The 22972-nt window shown below is 35.1% G+C and overlaps 1 protein-coding gene across 2 annotated transcripts in view; it reads right to left on the bottom strand.

Moving 5' to 3' along the window:
• The window catches only part of LOC149070940 (transformation/transcription domain-associated protein-like), a 271954-nt gene that overhangs the window by 51583 nt on the left and 197399 nt on the right, over positions 1–22972 (bottom strand). For both annotated transcript variants that reach the window (XM_089248856.1, XM_089248857.1), the window contains 7 exons: positions 22268–22609; positions 21217–21360; positions 15795–16174; positions 15534–15669; positions 15185–15403; positions 9178–9548; positions 4381–4492 (listed from right to left, as the gene is read on the bottom strand). In XM_089248856.1, coding sequence (XP_089104982.1) covers positions 4381–4492; positions 9178–9548; positions 15185–15403; positions 15534–15669; positions 15795–16174; positions 21217–21360; positions 22268–22609 — 1704 coding nt within the window. The remainder of the gene's footprint in view (positions 1–4380; positions 4493–9177; positions 9549–15184; positions 15404–15533; positions 15670–15794; positions 16175–21216; positions 21361–22267; positions 22610–22972) is intronic.

The following is a 22972-nucleotide window of genomic DNA, read 5'->3' as shown; positions in this document are numbered from 1 at the left end:
TGAATGGGACTGCGCATGGACAGCCTCCTTGCTCAGCTAATAGCTCTTACAACATTAGCCCCCAGATGGTGACATATACAGAGAAACATTGTCACTCTCCGCTGTTCATACAAAGTACGAAAGCAATGTATGCTTTCATACTTCATATGAACAGTGGAGAATCGTAGCACGAAAGCAACGTAAAATGAAATGAACATATGCTTTTGTACTTTGTATGAACAGCGGAGAGTGACATAGTTACTCTCTATATGTCGCCATCTGGGGGCTAACGTCGTAAGAGATATTAGCTGAGCTAGGAGGCTATCTATGCGCAGTCCCGTTCAGCATTCATACATATGCTCTAAGGAATGGAAATGTCTGTCCTCTGTAGTCCAATGGTTAGAGCATTTGCTCGAGCAGCGAGACATTGGTGATTCGAGTCCCCACAGAGGAATGTGAATTTTCTTTCCGAACTACATCTCGATCTCCAGGCTTTTGTACTTTGTACATGTATGCCAAAAAAGGATTGTATCGAGGACCAATTTCATTTGTGGTTTCATTCAGGAATGAAACTGATCATTGAAAGCACTACACATGCCTACATTGCTCTCTAACCTAGACTCTTCTATCGACAGGGGGCTAACTGCCTCCTTACATCCATTATTGACGTATGTAAAAAATGATTTTGGGTCAGAGCCTATGTCATCTGCCAACCTAGATTCAACTTCCTTTTTACTATCCCTTATCACGTTCTTCAACGCTATTCTTTTATTGGTAAATAATGATAGGTCACCTCGTCCACTTTTATACTCTCTAAATGCTCTTTTCTTTTCAAGATAAAGGTTACGCACACTATCCGTGAGCCACAGAGAGTGCGACGTACAAACACTTTTTTTTTCAACAAAGAGTATGGCATCGTGCAAAACAAGAGGAGAGCTTCTTACTAAATTCTTCCCACAGACTCATCACCCAGACTGATTCCAACCGGTCTCTTTGAAAACTTTTGCTAACCTTCCTCTCAAAACATCAAAGTTAGTTCTCTGAAAACAAGGAACCAGTCTTTTGTTATCAACCATACCCAAGGAAAAGTTAGTAAAATCTAACGATACAATGATCACTGGAAGAAAACTCTCCCCCCCACCCCCGAAACATGTTCAACAAGATCCTCAGAACTAGTAAGAACTAAATCCAAAATAGCAAGCAGTACCCCTAGTGGCTTCTGATACAAAAAAATTTTTGAGCACCAACTTAAGAAAGTCTCTTTCATACTGATCTCCAGGTGAAAGGCTCTCCCAATCAGTACCTGGGTAATCGAAATCCCCAAGTATGATAACCCTCTTACGCTTACACATGTAGGAAATTTCATCATGAAATTTGGCGATGTAGTTTGGATCCCTATTCGGTGGATTGTAACAAACCCCGAAAATAAGTTTATAATGTCTTTTGTTTTCAAGCTCAACCCATATAGTTTCAATGTCACTTCTCTTCTCGTTACACTCTAGCCTTCAAACATGATTTCACATACATCAACACTTCACCCCTCCTTTCCTATCAGATCTATTTCTCAAAAAAGTATCGTATCCTGAGATGCGTAAGAAAGATTCATCCTCATTGTTTGCTCAAGATTCTGTAATGGATGTACGATCCAGGCCCTCCACAACTATCATAGTTTCTAAAAAATCTTTATTACTCAAGCTCCTGGCATTACTTAGCACACATTTTAATTTGCCCAGTGATTTAGTGTCAATCGAGAAGCCATCCAAGTCAGAGGTGGGTAATTCCCCGTCAGTACTGTTGGGATTATCATTAACTAACCCTCATTTCTGACTACGTGGTCTGGGAGTAAAAACCTGACCTAAGCCTATTGTAAAACTCCCAGAACCTCCTCCTATTTAGATGGATCCCATACCAATGAAGCCACCTATCGGTAAATGTGGGAAGCTCCAACAACGTGACCCCAAGTGAGGAGCAAATGTACTTTAGGCCTAAATTGAATTGGTAGATCCTACTCCTATACCCCTTGGCAGCACTGGAATCACTGCCACATCTGAACCCTCCTCCCTAGCAGATAATAGTAAATCCCGGTACTCAAGCATAAAGTATCCTCTATATAGGATATACAGGATACTAGAGTATAGATACTCTGGTATACCCGGTAATCTAGCTGACCCACAAATGAGGTTTGAATGTATATTGGTCATTTCCAAAAAAAGTGTACATAATATTTCCAAAACTTTTTAACAAAATTTCAGAGCATTCTGGTAGTAATTTTAATTTTTTTTTATAGTTCTTCATTTAATTCTCTGTCATATGGTATTTTTTAATTTGTTTCAGATGGTGTCTAATTTTTTTTCAAAAATCATTGCTTGTAGCAAGATGTCAAAATCTGGCCATCCCAGCTTGAAAAAAACGTTAAACTAAGAGACTTGGCGCAAATCTGGAATTTTTTTTCAAAATACTTCGAATCACATTTTGTACATGTGCCATAGGTAAATAAAACTGACAACAAAATTGAAAAAAAAAAATTTCTCATGAAAAAGTTTTTTTTTTGTTTATCACAAAATTTTTCCCATCTTAAAATACCCACTTAAAATGCCCCAAATGACAACAGTCATTTAGGAAATATATTTTTATGCCAGATTAAAACCGATAACAGTTTTGAGCTCATTGAAAGGTCAACTTTGATCAACTTTTTCAGATTTGACTTTTGAAAAATAACTTAAAACTCATGTTATGTTTTTAGTACCCAATTTTTATTTGTTAAATGTCTACTCTGTTATGTCATTATCATAAATGATTAAAATTTTTTTCTCCACCTATATTAACATCATGTGATAGTACATAGAGATATGCTTCAAAATATAATAAAGTTCATATTTTTATGCATCAATCATTTAAATTTTTAATGAAAAAATAATAATTTAGGCTAATTTGTCCACTCTGTTACATCCAAAAACTTGCAACAGAATGCACAGAGGAAACTATGATTTAAAGTAAAGTTTTCTCAGTTACGAGATTTTGAAGTTTTAAGTTAAATTTAATATGTTATCAATTCCTGTACAACATTCTCCATCATGTTAGTTTTTCAGTTAAATACCAAAGCAAAGTAGTAGAGATTGTCAAAATCACTGCCACACGCCATAAGGGGCATTTTAGTACGAGTAAAGGTCATTATATGACAATACATTCTGCATTATATGGGACAGAACCATTATTTTTCTATATTATTTTGTTTACAGGCTCTAACTCCCCTCCCCTAATCCACTCTGAATCATTAATGTGAGATTTATACCAACATCAACTTACTATTTGATTTCAACAAAAAAAATTTAAGTAAAAGAAAAATCATTGTGATGATAATTGGCAGACATTTCTCTCACTTTAAAGATCAGTATAAGTCTAGGGATATAAGTCTGGGGTCCACTTTGACCAGATTTAAATTTTTTTACCAGAACCAAAATTCAAACTGGGGGGGGGGATGATTTGAATTTCCTCATGACGTAAATGTTTTTCAAAGGTTATAGAGGAGTCTCTGGGTCACCTATCACATTTTTTATACGATTTTTGAGAAAATAAAACTATTTGCATGGTCTATTTAGAATATTTGAAATATATTTCTCTCAGTTAAACATTTCTGTGCATGTCCACTCTGTTACGGAAAGCATTTTTGCAGTTCACAGGCAGAAAATTTTAAGAACACTCCAAACTAAGATGTTAAATTATAAATTGCCAACCCATTGTCTGTCAGAAATAAAAAGTTTTGATTTCAAGTACATAGTTAAATATATATATATATAAAATCAGCTTTTCTAAATGCTATTAAAAAAAATCTATTGAAAAGCCATCAAAACGACACAAAAAAAGGTAAAAAATTTTAAAAATGCCCTAGTGTAGCACCTGTGTAATATGTTGATTTCATTATTTTAAGGGGTAAAAACAGCATAAATATCTTTTACAGCAATATTTATTTTTGTAACTGACTATATTTTAACACAATTTTTATTTTGAAAATTCACCTTTGAATTCTTAATTTAAAAAATGTGGAATGTATTTTTTTGGGGAATGATCCACTCTCTCATATAGTAGAACTTTTATAATACAAAGTATTTCCAGATGTTGATATTGTATGCTTGTGTAATTCAGCTGCTTTGGGAGCCTGATCTGGCAGATGATTTGAGGTTGGGAGTTCTAATCCCAGTAGTGCTATGTTGATCGAGCGTTTGCACTAAGCACACACTGATTTAACCGAAAGATATAAAAAAAATTGAGTGATAGACATCTGAAATAAGATAAATAAAAAAATATGTGAAACTCTGTCAACATAAAAACAATTTTTTGTGAATCTTTGAGTAGCAATAAACATGAACTAAAATTGAGTTTGGAAAAAAAAAAATTAATCACTCTTCGACTATCTGTTTGTCCAGCTAGTAGCGCAATTTCATAATAGCATTTCAGATGTTGTCTCAACCACTGGAAATTCTCAGTCACGGTTGAATCTGGAAAAACTTCCATTCTGAAAAATAATTTATTTAAAGTATTAATCATTTTTTATTAATAATTCATAATTACAATAGTAATTAATAATTTATAATTATAACAGTAATTAATAATTCATAATTATAATATTAATTAATAACTTATTAAGAATTTCGGAAAAAAATAGAAAAAAAGAGGCAGCGAGATATAAAAATTGAAACTGTAAAGATGCACTCTAGATACTGTGCTGAGGTAAACTTCAAAAAGAAAACTTTCTTTTAGTAGTTTGTCCTGGCATTTAGACATTAAGCACTGAGCAAAGTCTTTTTCTTTGATGTGATGTGAGCTAAGGAAAAAAAATATTTCTGTATTGTCGTCAAATGGGGGGCCCATTGCTGAAGTTAAAGGCTTTCTTTCTTTCTTTAAAACCAAGCACAACTCAGGCCTATCGCCATGAGTAATTTACTACCTATATTGGAAGTGCAAGTGTGGTACCTAACAGCCTGAGTGCATATCTAGGGTTATGTCTGATTTTTCAGTGCTGCCATCTATATTTCAGAAGTGAAGAGTAATGATTGAATATTTGTACCATTTGTAGGCCTGTTGCTCTTTGTGGCGAAACTTTCTAATGGGTAGATCGCCTCGCATTAACACCTCGAAGCTGGGAACCACAGAAAACCAACTTCAGAGTTAAAGGAGGCTGCAAGGTCTTTACTCAGCCCTTCATGCTACTAAGTGTGTTATAAGAAAAGGGAAGATAGGTCTCTGTGGTGCATTGGTTAAGTTTGTCTGCATATCAATATACAGAAAATTTCTTTCCTTAAAATGGCATATTTGTACAGGATATAATATTAAAGATCAGAGGATGTTCATAAAAATGTGTCAGTACATAAAATCAAGCAGAGACTGTACTAAACAAGATTTCCATACATATTTTTATTGTTGTAGGGTAATAATTTTTTTTATTATTACAAAAAAAAGAAGAAAAAATCAATATTATCTTTCACTTCTATTACCACAAGCACTCCCAGAAAGCAGGTTACAGTGCTGTAAAAGCTGTTGCACAACTTCAAGTATTTAAGTGTGTATATTTAAGTATTAAGTGTGTGTATTTAAGTATCAAGTGTGTGTATTTAAGTATTAAGTGTGTGTATTTAAGTATTAAGTATGTGTATTTAAGTATCTTAAGTATTTAACTTAATTATATTACTTTAAAATGATTAAGCAATTGTATTAAACTGCATTATAGCCTTTGAGAATATTCCTTGCTATTGCAAAGCAAACCCAACACTCACAGAACATTTATTTTAAATCACCATTTGCACCACAAATGGAGGATTAGAGTTCGGCAAAAAAAAATTATGCTCAAATCTCAGAGAGATCCATAAATCCCTATTTTTCAGACGAGAATTTTTACGGCCAAGGCACATTACTTGACAGCTGAATTTGAAATTGGTTGGAGAGTGAGGGGGGACTAAGCAGGACACTTACAATAATGCATAAAATGTGACTGAATCACAAAAAATCATCTGAAGAAAAAGTATTTAGTATTAAGAATATTTCATATAGCTTTGTATTTGAATGATTTTTTGAATGGTTGAATTTCCCCACAGATGGGGATCTGTGGGGAAACTACAGACAACCAATAGCAGTTAGCAAGTCTGTGTGCACATGAAACTTCTCTTTGAGAACTTAAGTGTTTCGAATTTCTAAGTCAGATGGACTTCAATATGCCTCTAGAATAGCATCATTGCCAGGACATTGTTTTGAAATGAATCTCCCCCCCCCCCCCCCAAATATGAGAAAATGACGGATGCACATGGAATTACATACAGTCTACAGTGTTTTTTAACCTTTTTTTGACTATGGTTCTCCCCCCCCTTAAACTATATTTTTTTGTCATGACCCCATTGTCTTATCCAAGACACTGCTCTCCTCCCCCATAAAGGAGCAAAATCCTCCCTACTTATTCATAGATTTTTTTTCAGCAAACTAATAGTCAGCAAAAATTCTATGAATTAAGTTGACCCTTGATACAGTGAGGATCTTTGTAAGGGTTCTATGAAGTGCTGTCTCAACACCATGGGACCCTCTTGAAAAATGATGTTCGTGAGCCCCCATACTTGGCTGGAAGTAACAGCTTACACATTAACTTGACCCGATGATCAATGATTTCAAAATCAGTGGCCATGGTTGACTCAATTCATTAACATGAAGTCGGCCATGAACGGGCTATTTTAGCAGCATCAGGGGGCTCCTCTATCTGGCCGGGAGTGCAAGCGCCCCTCATCTATTTCGGAGCAGCAAATTTCATTTTTGGAGCAGAAATTTTGAAAATGGAGCAGAACTAAAAACGAACTATATCTGCAATATAAGGAGTAATTTTTCTGTGAAATGCCAAAAGTTTTGCCAAAAATGGTTGAAACAAATAATTCTAAATAAATTTCCTTCACAAATTAAAATCTATTTAAATTTTTTCTGAATTATCTTATCTGTCACTACTAAAACATGCATTACTGAAATGACGAATAAAAATTATGAGACTCTTTTCAAATTAAGCAACATGCATACTAAAAACCTAGGCAACAAGAATTTCTGCTGCTTGAACACCAAAATCTTATTCATCCTGATATAACAAAAAAAAGTGCATGCAGAATATAATAAGGGTTTCCGTTAAATTTAAAAGCAAAATGCAAAAAAAGAGAAAAATATAAATACCTTATTTACTTAAACAATTTCTCAACCTAATAGCATGTTAATATATTGCAAATCACGAGTTTGCTTTCAGAAGTTCAGCATCTCAATGACAATTTTTTTCAAATATTTCATGCCCTTGAACATAAGATTTTATATGTCTTATTCCATTAAAGCATTGGATGGACAGATTTTTCAATGTTCGAACAGACTTTTATTTATTTGTTAACAATGAACTCTCTTTCACTGTCTGTGTTACCATGTGTTGAAGCCTTCACCAAAACTGGCAAAATTTTTAACTTTGGGTTGCTTACAAAGTTTGAATATGTCTGCCCAATATCTATATCTATTCTTTGAACTGATTCCACTTCTTGTAATTATTTGCATTGTAGTGCAACCCATTCATCACACATAATTAATAGTTTTGTTGGTGATACAAAGTTGAGCAACATCCCAGCAATACGTGAGGGAGTAATGTACCATCCCAGCAATGCACGAGAGGGAGTGCAAACGTTTCATTCTCTCCAACAACATGTTTTGGAAAGGTAGGACATTAATATAAAAAAAGGTATCTCACAGAAGTTATGAGCACATGCTCCTAGTACAAACTCCTTCCATTGACTATTGTTAAAAGCATGCCCCTCCCCCCACCAATGCAGTGGCGGACCGTGAGGCCATATTGGGCGCCGCCCTAGAAGGGGTGCCAAATGGAATTGAAAGGGTGAAAAAAAGCTTTGTTTACCAAAAGAAAAACAAAAAAAAACGCTGTCAGTAGCGCCAAAAACAGATTCCGCATGGGTAGAAATTGTTTTCCTCGAGCCGCCCCTGTGTTCACCAAATCCGGATTTTCGCAATATGAAATTGCCACGATCGGCAACTGCCGACGATAATCACACAACCGCATAGTGACTAGATGACAAAACTATGAATATTTTAGCTGGAGTTTTAACAGATCCCATTTTTTTCCAATGATCTTCGAAAAATGTCGGTAATTTAAACGAGTAAACCAATCCTCTTTTCGATGTATGCGGCCTTTGAACGCAGGTTGGCAGCCGCGAAATTACCGTACTTTTCAGTATATAACCCGCAGGAGAAAAAACGGTCTCCGAAATCGGAAAATTCGGCATATTCATTCAGGGACTTTGATAGCCCGTCGGTTAACCAATAACAGTATAGGACTTTATACTTCAAGGTAGTGGAACTACTTTTCAAGGTCACGACATAACGCGATTGTGGTAGATGGTGGGAAGTGGAAAAAAAAATTAAAGTCTCTCCTTCCGTATTTTTTTCCGTGTGTCGGAAAGAACGCGTCCCGTGAACAAAATTTTCATGATTCTTTTTCCTAAATTCCCGGTATTTGACGCACTACAGTGCATTAGCGGTACCTCCGCGAACCAGAAACAAGAATTGGCGCAAATGCGCAGGGATTCGGCGCCTCGGCGCACCATGTAGCAAGAGAACCGTTTCGGCGCAGTTTGGCGCAACTCTTGCACCCCTGGGAGTGCCTGCATACAAATTTACATACTTTACTTCTTGAAAAATATGGCATCAGATCTCATGATAATGAGATCTGATGCTATTGCATTTTCTATGCACTCGAGTGTGAACAGTACTGCTTCATTTTGAAAGAAGTTACACTTCTTCCCACTATATTTCACTTAAAAGTTTCATTTCTTCGCATCTGAATTTTTTTTCACGGTTTTATTATGCCTTATCCCCCTCAGCAGTCTATCATGATTCCCTTTCAACATGATTTTCGCCCCCCCCCCCGGAATATCTTAGGACTGCATAGGGCCCTATGGCTCCAGGTTGAGAAATATTGGCTTGCAGTTACTGTATAACCTATACAAGTAGAAGTTAAAAAAATCCAAAGAAAAATTGAAATTCTCAAAACTTTTAAGCAAAAAATATAGGGGGGGGGGGGAACAAAAAAAAAGGTACAGTCATGAACAGACTCGTGCACATATTTATACCAATCAAAAATAAAATAAATGCAAAAAATAATCAACTGATATTGAGAGAACTTACGTTTTTAATATTTTCATAGAACTTTCATATGAACCATGTTTCCTTGCAATACGAGCTAACTGTACCTTTGTTTGAGCCATAGCTTGTTCGACCATCTCAATCAATATTGTCCTTTCGGTTGTTGTAGTTGCTTTGAAGAAAAAAACTGAACTTTTTTCCTTCAAAGCGGAAATGATACTCTGATAGTTTTGTCGTCTCCATGCCAAAAAATCGGCCCAATAAGAATAGTCGTCACTGACCAGAGCACTTCTGTACTTCCAAGTCTTCAGGATATTTGGAATATGACGTTTGTCCCATCTGCACAATCCCAATGCCAGCAAGTTTATGTGTAACTGTAAAGCTTCATTCAATTCTGTCACTTGCTGAGCTGCCTATTAATTGAATAAAAGGTAATGAATGGAATTTTTTTATGCAAAAATTTGGTTTTCCATTACAGAATACTTGAATATATAAAGCAACATTGAAGAAAATTGCTTAAAGTGACAAGATATCATGTCTCTTGTATAAAATGTTAAAAAAAAACAATAGAGAACAGTTTTCAAAAGAAAAAGCTTTCCTGGGTTTTCCTTTAGCAAAGACACCGCTGAAAGTTTTATTTCTACTGAATCAACACTATATTTGAACATATTCTGATGATTAAGGTATTTACATGAAGAAAAGAAAAAGCAACATTCAGAAACATGCAAAACTTAGGCTGAGTGACCACTGGAAGCATTGACATGTGACAAGCAATGCGGGTGACAGCAGCCAACATTGAGTCAGACAACTAGGGGAGTCTGATCTTGTCTACTGAAAGCAACCCTTACATGCTACTGAGCTTACAACTGCATTCTGCGCAGACTCTGTTAATAATCTTGAAGAAAAACAAACTTTTGAGAAATAGATACAGAGAACCTGTATTTATCAAGTTCATGCTTAATGAGACATCTGACACAAACTCTGAGAAAAAGTTTGTGTTGCAAATAAATCCTCTAATGTATAGGAGGTGCACTACAACTCATGAACAGCAATTATCAAATTCTCAGCTTCCATGTTCATGCGGGGAAGAAGGGAGATAGACCAAAGTAGGAAAAAAAAAAAAAAAAAATGAAACGAATGGCAAAAAAAAAAAAGCAAAAAAGCAAACAACCATACTACACCTACACATATAAAATAAGATGTGCAAAATCCCATTCGATTCGGTCGATTGTCTGCTGTTGTTGCTGAAAGTCACTTGTTAGATGTTTCTAATGGACAACCTTTGCCTACTTTCTGTGAAATGGGATTAGTCTTGTGAATACAGACAACTGTGCACAACTAGTTTATTCCTTCAAGTTGTTTCCAGTGGACGACTGGCCTTACAGTCTAACAGAAAGGTTTTAACAGCTGGCTGATGTGTAAATGAATTTAGGGAAAGAAATTCAACTACCTCCACAGGGAACTGAACCATCTTGCAACCCATAAATTATGGGGGTGAATGGGCTATACCACTACATTATGGAAGCACAACAAACTTCTTTCCTTAGAGCTTATATATATATACACAGAACTGGACCATACATGGACAGTCAGACCTAACTCAACTAATAGCTCATATATACAGACATTTTGCCACAAGATAGAGCCTTATCTGAAGATGATGATCACTTCCCTCCTGAGACAGTTGAATTTTTTTTACCGGATTCATCTTTGCATCAGCTAGCTGTTAAAACTGTATGAATAGTGGAGAGTGCCATTATATAGTAGAACAAATATCCTAATTGCTGAATGAATTTTTACTTTGTTTTTAAATGAATATTTTCATGTAAATTCACATTGACTCATAAGACCCTGAGCAAAAAGAGGTATGGGGACCCCCCCCCCCCTCCCGACTGTGGTCGAAGAGGATTGGTATGTCAGCAAATACAATACAATATATGTTCCTTGTAAACTTTGGCAGATGGATTGTTGCGCGGAGTTTCAATTCTCAATAAAGACATACATTTTATCTCACTTGCAAGGATGGACTTGCAAGCCGCTGTGGTGGTCGAGTGGTTATAGTGACGGACTCGCGATGCGAGGATCTGGGTTCGAACCCCACAGTGGTGGTTGGCTGAAGTCTGTTTTCTGTGGTTCCCAACTTCAAGGCGCAAATGCGAGCCGATCTCCCCGTTAAAAAGTCTCGCCACAGAGAGCAACAGTCCTACAACGATAAATCATTCAATCATAACACTTCACTCATAGTTAGAAAAACTGGTGGCAGATGGCAGCACTACACATAACAAGCATTACAGAGAAACAAAGAACTTCACGTCAGGTTTCACTGCACGTACACGCACATTCCCGCATGTACCGATTCGTTGGAGATTCCGTGGGGGGGGGGGGTTGGGTCGGGGTGCATGTGTGGTGTAGCAGTAGTAGGTAGGGCCACCAAAAAATGGCTCGGGGATCCATGATGTTCTTAAGTCAGCCACCTCGGTGGGCAATTTGCCTGTTGTGGCGTTGTATTTGTAAGTTTATTTACACAACATATTACAGACAGGACAAGAAACGAACTGAGAGATAACTGGAATAATCACTTGATGGTGCTTTGAGCAAGTACAACGCCAATCACCGCTCTGGGGTGTTGCTATCTTCTAATTGAATGTGTTGGCAGCAACACGACAGACTATCCCCCCACCCAGTGAGTGAGCAAACGCTAATGTAGGAAATATTATGTTGATATTCATATTGTGGTACAAAAAATTAGCAATGAAGGACATGTACATTTATGTATAAATATGTGCAACAGGTTAGAATTCAATATTAATATTTTGAAGAGCAAGACAAATTAATGAAAAATATTAATATAGATGTTATAAACACATATGCAAGGATGTGAAAAATAATGTAAATATGCATGGATGTAAATGAACACATATACAAGGACCCAATACAAGAATGCAAAAGACAATTAAAAGGCATAATTCTAATAATACATACTAGAATTTGGGCATAATACAAGAATGTAAATAAATGTAAAGGTATGTGCAATCAAAAATAAGAAACAAATCATTCTGAAAAATGGACTCTTTGTCCATAACAAGTTGTTACTGTTTTTTCTGTGGTTGACACTAGACTTTTAAGCATCCTATTTAGAACCAATATTATATAGTAGTTGGATCACTTTGGTTACCAAAACTTTGTCGTCCTTTGCACTACAGGTCATTGCACTGTGTCATCCAGTGTAGGGTGCACTTAATGCAGGTCTGACTTTGTCTATGAGTAAGAACACATGAGAACCAGATTTTAAGGCAGGATGAACATAAATCTTGAAAGTATTTTTATGACATGTTCATGTTTGGCCACACATATCATGAGTAAATGAGGTTTTTCGTTACAGCAATTCAGGGATGCGACAGATTGTGAAGGTGGTCAAAAATTAGCTTATGATAACAGTTTGGAATGAAAGGTCTGGGTGAGCCGGTTGAAATGTCCCACTATAACTCACCATCTGTTAGATGACATGGTTTCATTTCCAACTGTAGAGATATGTTGTTGCCCTTCAAAATTTCTTTCAGTTCTGGGTCGCTTGTTTGACATTCCCAAAATTCCTTAAAATTAATTTCCTTTGAACCAGTTATTGTGTCAATTTTGATTCTCGACAGTGCATCTACGACATAATTTTGAGAGCCTTGGATGGGCAGATATTGGTTGAATACTGGTATATCAAGTCCAAATGATGAAGCTGTTGTGGTGAGCATTTGTTTGGATTCTATTGAAGGCATAAATCAGGGGCCTGTGAAGATAATGAACTCCCTGTCTTCCAGAATGTGCTTGAATTTTTTGATAGGATAAATTGCAAACAGTTCTTGGTCGTAAAGGGAACATTTGTTTTGACTTTTAGACAACTTCATAAAGAAAAATGCAATGGGTTCCCATGTGACGGCTAATTGCATGAGAGCACCACCCTTTGCGACATCTGAAGCATCTACCCAAACGTTTAATTTGGCTTCTGGGAGTGTGGCATTTGCTGTGGCATCTTTGGCCAAAATGAACGACTTTGATGCTTCGTCTCTCCACACGAGTAGGACTAGACGAATTCTTTATTTTTATGACAGAGAAACTTTATAAGCCCCCGCCTCTCGACTGTGGTCTGTCTATGTAAACCTATAACAGTTCAATCATAGAATTCACAATACATATTAAGGGTTGAAAACAAGATGTTTCTGCAAACGAAAACTATGTGATTGGTTTGGACAGTATTAGAAAACTTGTGCTGTACATTGTACTGTAGCCATCCTTGTCCATGGATTTTATGCATCAAGACATAAATCAATGTCTTCACCACAGTCTATTTTCTGACTCACTCGAGAATATCACTTATAAAGCATTGAATAGTTTTTCTTGATTGAAAATTTTTTTTCCAAGGCGTTTATTTACATACTATATTTTCTCTTTTTTTTATGAATATGACGCCACTTTCTTAACTTGGCCATGTGCAAACATGGTATTAATACAGAATAGAATCACAATTCAATCAAAATACATTACTTTTGATTCCTTCAATTGGTCTTTGACTGTGTGAGCAAGCAATATAGGGAGCAATACAGTGTCCAAACTAGAGATGGGATGAATATTTGGTCTAATCAGCCAAATATTAACTAAATACCAAAAAAATGCTTAGGTATTCTGTTGAATATCTGCGTAAATCTAAGCACAACAAAACAATTTCAAAAATTCAAGGAAACAGTTATTTTCCGGATATTATGCTGAGGTGAGCTCGGAAAGAAAAGTCATCACGTCTCCGCCGGGACACGAACCCAGGCCCTCTTGCATACCGGGCAAGCATGCTACCATCTACACCACTGGAGACACATGAATCTGCCTTCCAAATTTCACGCACTGTGTCGTGAGGCGCTGAAGTAGAGGCATTAGTAGCCTCTCTTAACTTCAGGAAATGGCCCCCGGGTGGGACGGTTAGACGGTTTTCCCGGCGGAGACGTGATGACTTTTCTTTCCGAGCTCACCTCAGCATAATATCCGGAAAATAACTGTTTCCTTGATATCTCTAGCTGAGAAAAAAGCCATCAATTTCAAAAATTATATTAACTGGAATTTTTTCCATAAATTAAAAATCTACTGATTATACTTTACTGTGTGGTGTATATCTCTTCCTGTGAAAGAGGTTATGCCAGGATGAATTTCTAGGTAACGGAAAACATGAAACTGATAATAGAATACTGCTGCAGTAAAGTGAAAGTGAGCATGAATTATATACAAATGGGGCAAAGAACATCTAAAGGTGGGGGAAATAAGAAAATTAGGTGCAAATTTTTATGATGTTATAATATCATTACTAGTTGAGAGTACGTAATGGTTGACATTTTCTTGAAAAAAAAAATTGATTCTGTAAATAATATTAATGTATACATATTATCATATGAAGATCATTGTTAAATTTGAATGTCAGTTTCATGGCAATAAAAATCTTTTAAATAACAGTTTTTTTAACATCAATTTAAATAAAAATTGCATAATTAAAATTCAATATTTATTATTTGAATCATCAATGATTTCATTTTCAATTAAAAACAATAATTTTATTTATAATTGTGATGAATATTGAGAAAATTGATATTCAGTCAAAAAATTAGCAGAACATTTGGTATTGAGCCAAAATCATTATTCGTCCCATCCTAGTCCAAATCAAATGTCTCTATTTTTAATGAGTTGACTAAACTTTACAAAAAGGTAAAGGAGTAGGGTGATAATGGAAAGTTACAAGTGGGAAAGATCAGAAGAGAACATAAATAAAAAAAAAAACTGCTAACATAATCCACATAAAAAATTTCATGTTCTCTAATGGTGACTCAATTTTCTCTTTGTTTGCTTGTAACAATAGCGCTTTCAGAAAATTTGTGGTTAAACTCAAAGATCTAGGCAGCCAAATTTCTCTAATGTTGGTCAGTCGTCATCCTAACTCACATTACAGAATTTCAATCGATATTTGAAATTAGAAACATTTGATCCGGAAACCTTGTATATTTCTGTACAATTATGCAATTACCTGTAATATAGGTACATGTATATTGGATACAATGTGAGGTGCTTGTTGCCATTGTTTGATAAGAGTACTTGATGCAGCCTCCATAAGTAGTTGCGCACGTTGTAAATTACCTTCTTTAGTGGAAATACCCAAAGACCGTTCATCAGGAGGATAAATGTCAAGGAATGCCTTATACATGTTGATCTTCCAAGCTTGTTCATTCAAACAGTTGTTATTAACCTAGAAGTGGAAGCAATGAATAAAAAGTTGTTTTAATGAGAGATATTTTTGATGCAAGAAATGTAATTACAGACAATTTTAACACAATTCTATAATGATATGTTTCTTAGGAAAGGAAACCAAGTTTAACCTCTTGCAAGGACTGCTTCATCAATTCCCAGTCAGAAGACTGAAAAGCAGTATCCACCAATGTAAAAGGTCTATAATTATTGCCTAGTGTGCAGCATTCAACTAGTTTTGTCCATTCATTCAATTCCCTCGAGCAGCTGACCATGGAAAAAATAATAGGAACAATGCTAAAATGTTTCACTTAAATTAATTTTTCATAAAAAAATAAATCAAACTATATATAGGCCTATTTCTCCAACTAATATGTTCCGTGTTTGTTTACCTTATCCAATGATCCATCCACAAAGACTGTTCACTGTCCATTGGTAAAGATGGAGAAGCAAGACCTTCTTTCAGAAATCGTGAAATAGCTCTCTGATACATATTCTGTGCTCGTGAAAAGAACCCTAGCTGCTCTAAAGCAATTGCAGATGAAGTTTCTTTGTAGGCGGCTCGCTCTTGCCACATTGCTGAGAATAGATCCTCCTCATTCAGCTTGTTGTAGAAATCACAAACTATATCCAATATGCCATGATGGTACATCGAATGTTTTTCAGAACCAAAAGCCTTATGTTGCATTTCAGAATGCTCGATTCCTTCGAACGCTGATTTCTCCAGAAGTAAGCATGAGTCATACCATAGGTGGTGAGCTTTGCCAAGGTACTGCAGTGAGACGAAAAACATCTTTATATTAGGATCATTTTCTTTTAATAGTTTTTCCAGTAAAAAGAAAACTAAATTTCGGGAAACAAACAATTGTCAGCAAACATTTATAACAAACACACATGCATATAAAGAAAAACATGCATATAAACAAAAAAGCTATAATTTCAATAATTAAATCTTTTTGTAGTACTACAATCATTTTATGTGCAGGAGGGCTAATTAGACTGGTACATACAGTTTTGAGATGAATCAAAACCCAAAGCAAACTCAAATCTGATAGCCCAGGTCGATAAGATACTCACCCATGAGAGGGATGTTCAAAGGATGACACACACACGTGTCATGAGTTTCTCAATTAGTACTTGGCAGAAGTATACCATATTCCCCTGCACTATCTGGCATACCGTAAAAATAGCGTGAAATCAGCTTTTTGAATGTTGAGGACTGGTTCATTCCCGACATGACAGGAAAAGTGATATCACAAGGACCAGACATAACCCAGGCTCTGTACATGGGGGAATTTGTAAGTTTTATTGCATGTGTTCAGAAGTTAGAGAAATACGCTGTCACTTCAACAAGTTTTGAAGGCAAATCAAAAATTTGATGAAATACAAGTTATATCTCCATTTAACTCATCTAATCTGCATGGATAAATATGCCAAACAATTAATATTTTTAATGAAAACCAAGATTTGCAGTGGCAAAAATCAAGCATGAAGATTGGATTACCTGAACATAGTTTACAAAACATAAAGGATTCTCAAATGCAGAGAACAGACAAGGTTCATATCACCTGATTCATATAGATTCTTAGAGAGCAGATATTCAAGAATTACCCACAATCTGAGAGTTGAATATATGCCAGCTAATGCTGGTGAATAAGGTAACAAAAACAGTGACAATATCACCACAGAACATTTTATTACAGCATAAAGTTCCCCTGCCAAGAAGTTAGCACCCCAATCTCTCAGTAAGTTATATATAAAAAAGCCAAACTGCCAGTTACAATTGACAGTAAACTTTAGGTCCCAGTCTAATCAGTTCTCGTGTGTATAAAATTAGAGATGTAAAATTCTCGAGAATAATCTTTCGGAGAATATTCTCTGGCAGGACTACTATTATAAATAACTTGAGAATATTCTTATAAGTTCTTGATGAGAATATTCTGCTTTTTATAATATAGTTACATATAATATCCTTGAGAATATTCTCTGGAAGGACTACTTTCATAAATTATTGGGGAATATTCTTATAGAAAATAATAATAATTATTCTGAAGTTATTAATAATAGTCCTTCCAGAGAATATTTTCCTGAATGGGAATATTCTTCAGTTACAGAAATCTTTCCAGAGGGTATTATCAAGAATATAAGTAATAACATGTAGGCTTTTTATAATAAATAATCTTGATAAATAACTTGAGAATAATTACAGTCGGCCCCCCCGTATGCGCAATTTTTTTTCCTTTATTGGAATTTTTCTTTAAAATACTCAGCAATCGTTGTTCACGTGTTTTGTTTACAGAATTTGAGTTGCGCTTGTTTAGGATGGCTCATTCTTCTAGTGCTACTGATAATGCTTTAAAAAGGTAAATAAAAGTGAAAACTTGAGAAGAAAAATTTGATATATTGACTGCATGGCGAAGTCAATACCTTCTGTGGTCCACCATTACGGAATCAACGCATGTTCGGTGAGATATATCAAGAAAATGGAATCTGAAATTCATTCAGCCGTAGCTGCACCTGTGGCACTCAAAACTTTGCAGCGCCTATGGGATCCATGTGTTTCACGTACAGAAAATGCTGTTTTTTTGTGGGTACAAGACTGACACAAAAAGGTATTTCAATTGATTGTACAATATTATAACAAAAAATGCGAAAAATTTTACTTTTCCATAAGGAAAGGGCTGGTGAAACGTCTATTTCATCAGAATCTTATGCAAGTAAAGGTTGTTTCATAGGTGTAAGAAACAATTTGGATTGCGCAAAGTAAAAAACACTGGCGATCAAGCCTCTGCCGACCAGGAGGCAGCTAGAAAATTTCAAAAGACTTTGTAGAAAATTATTGAAGAGAAATGTTATGCACCTCACCAGGTGTTAAAGAAGTTAAGCAAGAGAAAGAAAGTGAGCTCCTGGTTTCAAGGCAAGTAGAGATACATTTACTATGTTGTTTTGTGCAAATGTGTATGAGTACATGATAAAGCCCACCATCATTTTCAAATCTGCGAATCCGCGAGCATTAAAGGGAAGGATAAGCCAAAGCTCCCAGTATTTTGGACGAACAATAAAAAGGCTTGGACATTATTTTATGTTCGTCACATGTAGAAAAATTAGTAGAGGAAGCCTCGTCAACATACTCCAACATACTTGATGATATGAAGAAGACATGGCAAACGGAAAAATCACAACATTCTTTCAGAAGACATCGCCAACAATCGCTGCACCCTCTTTTACATTCCCTTGTACCTCTGCGTCACCCTGCTCTTTCTCATGATATTCAATAAACGAGATATACAATAAAAAACCTATGGTTTCTGTCATTCGCATATTTCCGTATTCGCGGTCACTCCCGGAACGTAACCCCTGCGAATACGGGGGGGGGGGGGGGGCGACTGTATTATTTTCGATAAGAATATTCTCTAGTAATTTATAATAGTAGTCTTTTGAGAGAATATTCTCTGTCCCCATCTCTGTTCCCATCAAAAAGATGGGAATATTGAAGTTTGTAGACCACAATATTAAAGTTTGAAAGCAAGAAAATTAAACCAACATGGCTGAATTGCACAACTTTTAAAGAAATGCGAGTGATACAGAATTTAAGTGTATGTACATTGAAAAAAACAACAGTTCTGTATCTTAGAATGAAAGTGATTATATAAGAATAGCTTCCTTTATCAATCAACTTTGATTTAATTTCTTTTGTTGTGAACTTATTTCTGAAAATTTATCTAATTTTAAAATAATTTTTTAAGGTTTTAATCTCAAGGTTTCTAAAAAATCTCTATATAACCAAACTTTTAAAACTTCTCATCATGACCTGGAGAATATTCCATAACTAAAAGTTGTCATTGTGGGTGATTATACCAAAAATTGTTTTGTTGTAAATGTTTCAGGCAATGAAAACTGATTTATATTTAACAATATAAACAAACTTAGTAAAAAAATTTAAATTATTTAAAAGAAAAATGAATACTCTCGATTATTCTCTAATTTTTACATCCAGGAGAATGTTTTCACCTCACATATCTATACAAAATGATTAGTGGAACCAAAATGATCAATATATAAGCAGCTTTCCCTCCTTCCTTCTTAAAGATAGCTTGATGCTAACGTTTTTGTTGCAATAAGCATATGCTTGCCATCTTAGCTCTCTCTTTTACAAGTGTAGGTATTACACTTTATCTATGTGCCAGAATATTTTTGTTGACAAGAACTGGGAGAGTTTCACTCACAAGCGATCTGAATGTCTTTTGTTGCAATAGTGCAATAGGCATTAGGTTTCATTGACCTGGGGGTGAACCAGCTTTGCATGCTAATAAGGAATTCACTTTTCGCATGCGCGGTTTATGACAACAGTGGTTTTGCAACCAATTATGTGAACAGGCTGTGCTTTTGCTCTCTATATACGCAGAAAGATAAGTCTTGGGGAGAACCACTTGCTGAGATTTGGATGAGTATTTTATATGGCATGGACGAGTATTTTTTCAATGGCATTGCATTGATAAGAAAATCATAGGTATATTTTTTGAAAATAATCATAACATAATGAAAATATTAAATACTTCTATTTTATTATATGAATAATAAATTTTCTTGCAAAAAAGGCAATCATGCATCATCATTTGTGAATAAATTTGAATATTTAATAATGTTGAATGAAGAAAGGAATCAGTTGGCATTTTAAGATTGACCTTACTTAATTTCACACATTAAACTGTATTCACGTATCAAAAGTTGTAAAACTGCTGTAAATCACCATATAGGGTTCACATTATTTGTTAAGTTTTTGTCCCTTATCAATCAAAATCACTGATTCACTCAGAAAACAAAATCATTTCAAATGACCACTGCGAAAATAAATTGCTTCATATAATGGGAAAGAGGGGGAGTATATCGGCCACCTCGTTGGGCATTTTGCCTGTTGTGGCGTTGTATTTGTATCAGAGCTGGGGGGGGGGGGGGAGATAATTACAATTGTTCAGGAATTAAGGTATGCTTACTTAAGTCCAATGAATTATTATGCTGAAACATCATTGTGAAATGAAATTTATGCTAGAATATATATATAATGCTAAAAACCACTCACTATGTAGATGAGCAAAATCCTGCTCAAGAATGACAAAAAAAAAACATGATGCCAGCGCCACTAAAAAATATCCTATTTGTATGCTGATGATTGCCAGCTGGCGAATAGTATGAGTCATGCAACACATCCATATTTTCACAAAACAATGATAGATGTTTAATCGCTTGCTTGGAAATGTTTTTTAAATGAGTTAATATTTTTTAAAATATTTAAATGCATCAGATAAAAATTTAAAAAATTTTCGAATGTCAGTTATATAGTGAGGTTTATTATTTGCAAATTCTTCAAAATCCCATATGATTAAAATTTTCAAACCCGTCGAGTTTTGCTGATATTAAACATGACACATGTACATGAATAACAGACACTGTGCTGTATTTAATCACATTGCATTCTTTTAAAAAATTCTACGAGTGGCTTCACATCAACGATCAGTCAAAAAAAAATTGTCTTAGCATTGGTTTTCTATAGGATTTTACTCTTTTTTTGTATGGTGAAAAATCTGTTTCTATCAATAAAGTATGTTATCACACAAGTATGTTATTTCTGGCTTCAAAAGTGAAGGTATGTTTTAAAATCATACTTCTGCTTGATTTTTTGTCATTTTCTATTAATTTACTAATGCTTGCAAATGCCCATCTTTGATGATAAGTCACTCATATGTGAAAGTAAAACATGCAATATTTTTTCAAGTAAATATAGCAAAATCAGTATATATTACAAAAGAAGCTTACTTTCAGAACTAGTGGTTCCATCTGTATAGGTGGTTTGCATTTAATAACTGCTGAAGTGAATGTATGGATAGAGTCATGAAGACAGTCACACTGTGGTAAATGATTACTACTGCAGAGAAATGGAGCGATTTCCCCACTCAGATACTGAAAAAAAACAATCAAATGTCTACAAAGCTGTATAAACAATATCAACACATAACATACACACGAAAATAAATGTGAAATTGAAGTTTCTGTTCCCTTATTATCATGATCTCTTTCAGCTTGAATTAAGCGCAGTGCTTTCTAAAAATCTATAGAAATTTTTACTTCTCCAATACGGAAAGGATCAGGCCCTCGAAGCCAGATATTGCTCAACTTAATGAGCAACTTAGGCTTATATATTCTGTGTGCAATTTAGGAAAAAATCTCTCTTGATTATCCTTAATTTGATTACTTTATCATTACACATACGCTGCAAGAAAATTTGTTCTGTGAAAAAGCAGAGATACTGAACTTCTTTCAGTGCATCTCTAGCTGAATTGCTGCACACTCTTAAGCTTAAAATAATCCCAACCTTTTACAAGGCATTGCTGTCAAGGGCTGCAAAAAATATTTTTCTGTACTGGGCCACCGTATGCACTTGGAAGAACCAAAGCCCTTCAAATAAAAACCTCTGGTGCTGGTTGATGAATCTCTAACAAAACAAACTCTCTTATTTGAACTAAAGGAAAGCTAAACCCTATTTGGGGAAAAAAACTTCAGATATTAACAAACATTCCTATAGAGCTGGGGAAAGACTAATAATAACTAAAAGGCTAATAATAATATTTAACAAAGCATATATGAGAAAAATTTTGTTGAGACATGTTGTGCTTGTGTGTTTGGTGCTTATGCAATTTTGCACAAATTATTTGTACTATATATTTGGTCACAGACCTCATATACACCCTCTCAAACTTGTGCATACCTATATGATCACATAAAAGTTAGCTTGATTGATTTAGAAATGAAAGGTTCTGATAGGAGAGGTTTTACTGTATTAAAATTATAACAAGTAAAGAATATTTACATGCTGCTCTCTTTCCGACAAAAGTTTCCACAATCTTGGGAACACTTCAACCCACAAATGATTCGCTAATGAAGCATCTATATAAGACAGCTCACACATTCCTCTCAAAAAATTTAGAATTCTTATTTTATGTAATTTCTTCATTGATTTGAAACTATGTTTTGTTCTATATGAACCATCAGATTGACTCGCTGATGATGATGATGATGATGAACTTCCTTCCTCCTCAGTGGATAGCTGTTCCTCTTCACTCTCATCCCCTCCAACATTGTCTACATTCATGACCTCAATTTCTCTTCCATCACCTAGATCCACAACTGCTTTCTCATTTCCTTCATTGACCTGAAAGTATAAGATTAACATAATGTTGAACACTGCTGTCAAAGCTGTTGAATTTGTTTGTGGCTTTATTATATTTTGATTTTTGTAGCAGTAAAAATGTTGTTTTTGTAGCAGTATTTATCAATTTTGTAGCACTTTAAAACGTTGGCAGTAAATAAAATACACAGTTTTTCATATACATATATGCAGTAGCATACACAGGATTACACTTTACTTCAAGAAACAGTGTTATTTCAGCTCAGAAGAAGGGGTGCCCCCCCCCCCCCCCCACAAGGTACAAAATACATAGACTTCCTCTAGAAGAAATAATATTTTTTTAAATTTGTAAATTGTAAAAAAAATTTGAGAGGCTTCTTGATATTT

Source organism: Pholcus phalangioides, unplaced genomic scaffold (assembly GCF_987345545.1).
Source record: "Pholcus phalangioides strain wild (caught in Gottingen) unplaced genomic scaffold, Ppha-v1.0 ptg000020l_1, whole genome shotgun sequence".
Classification (NCBI taxonomy): domain Eukaryota; kingdom Metazoa; phylum Arthropoda; class Arachnida; order Araneae; family Pholcidae; genus Pholcus; species Pholcus phalangioides.
The sequence above is the reverse complement of the archived record's forward strand: the minus strand, read 5'-3'. Positions and strand labels throughout refer to the sequence as shown.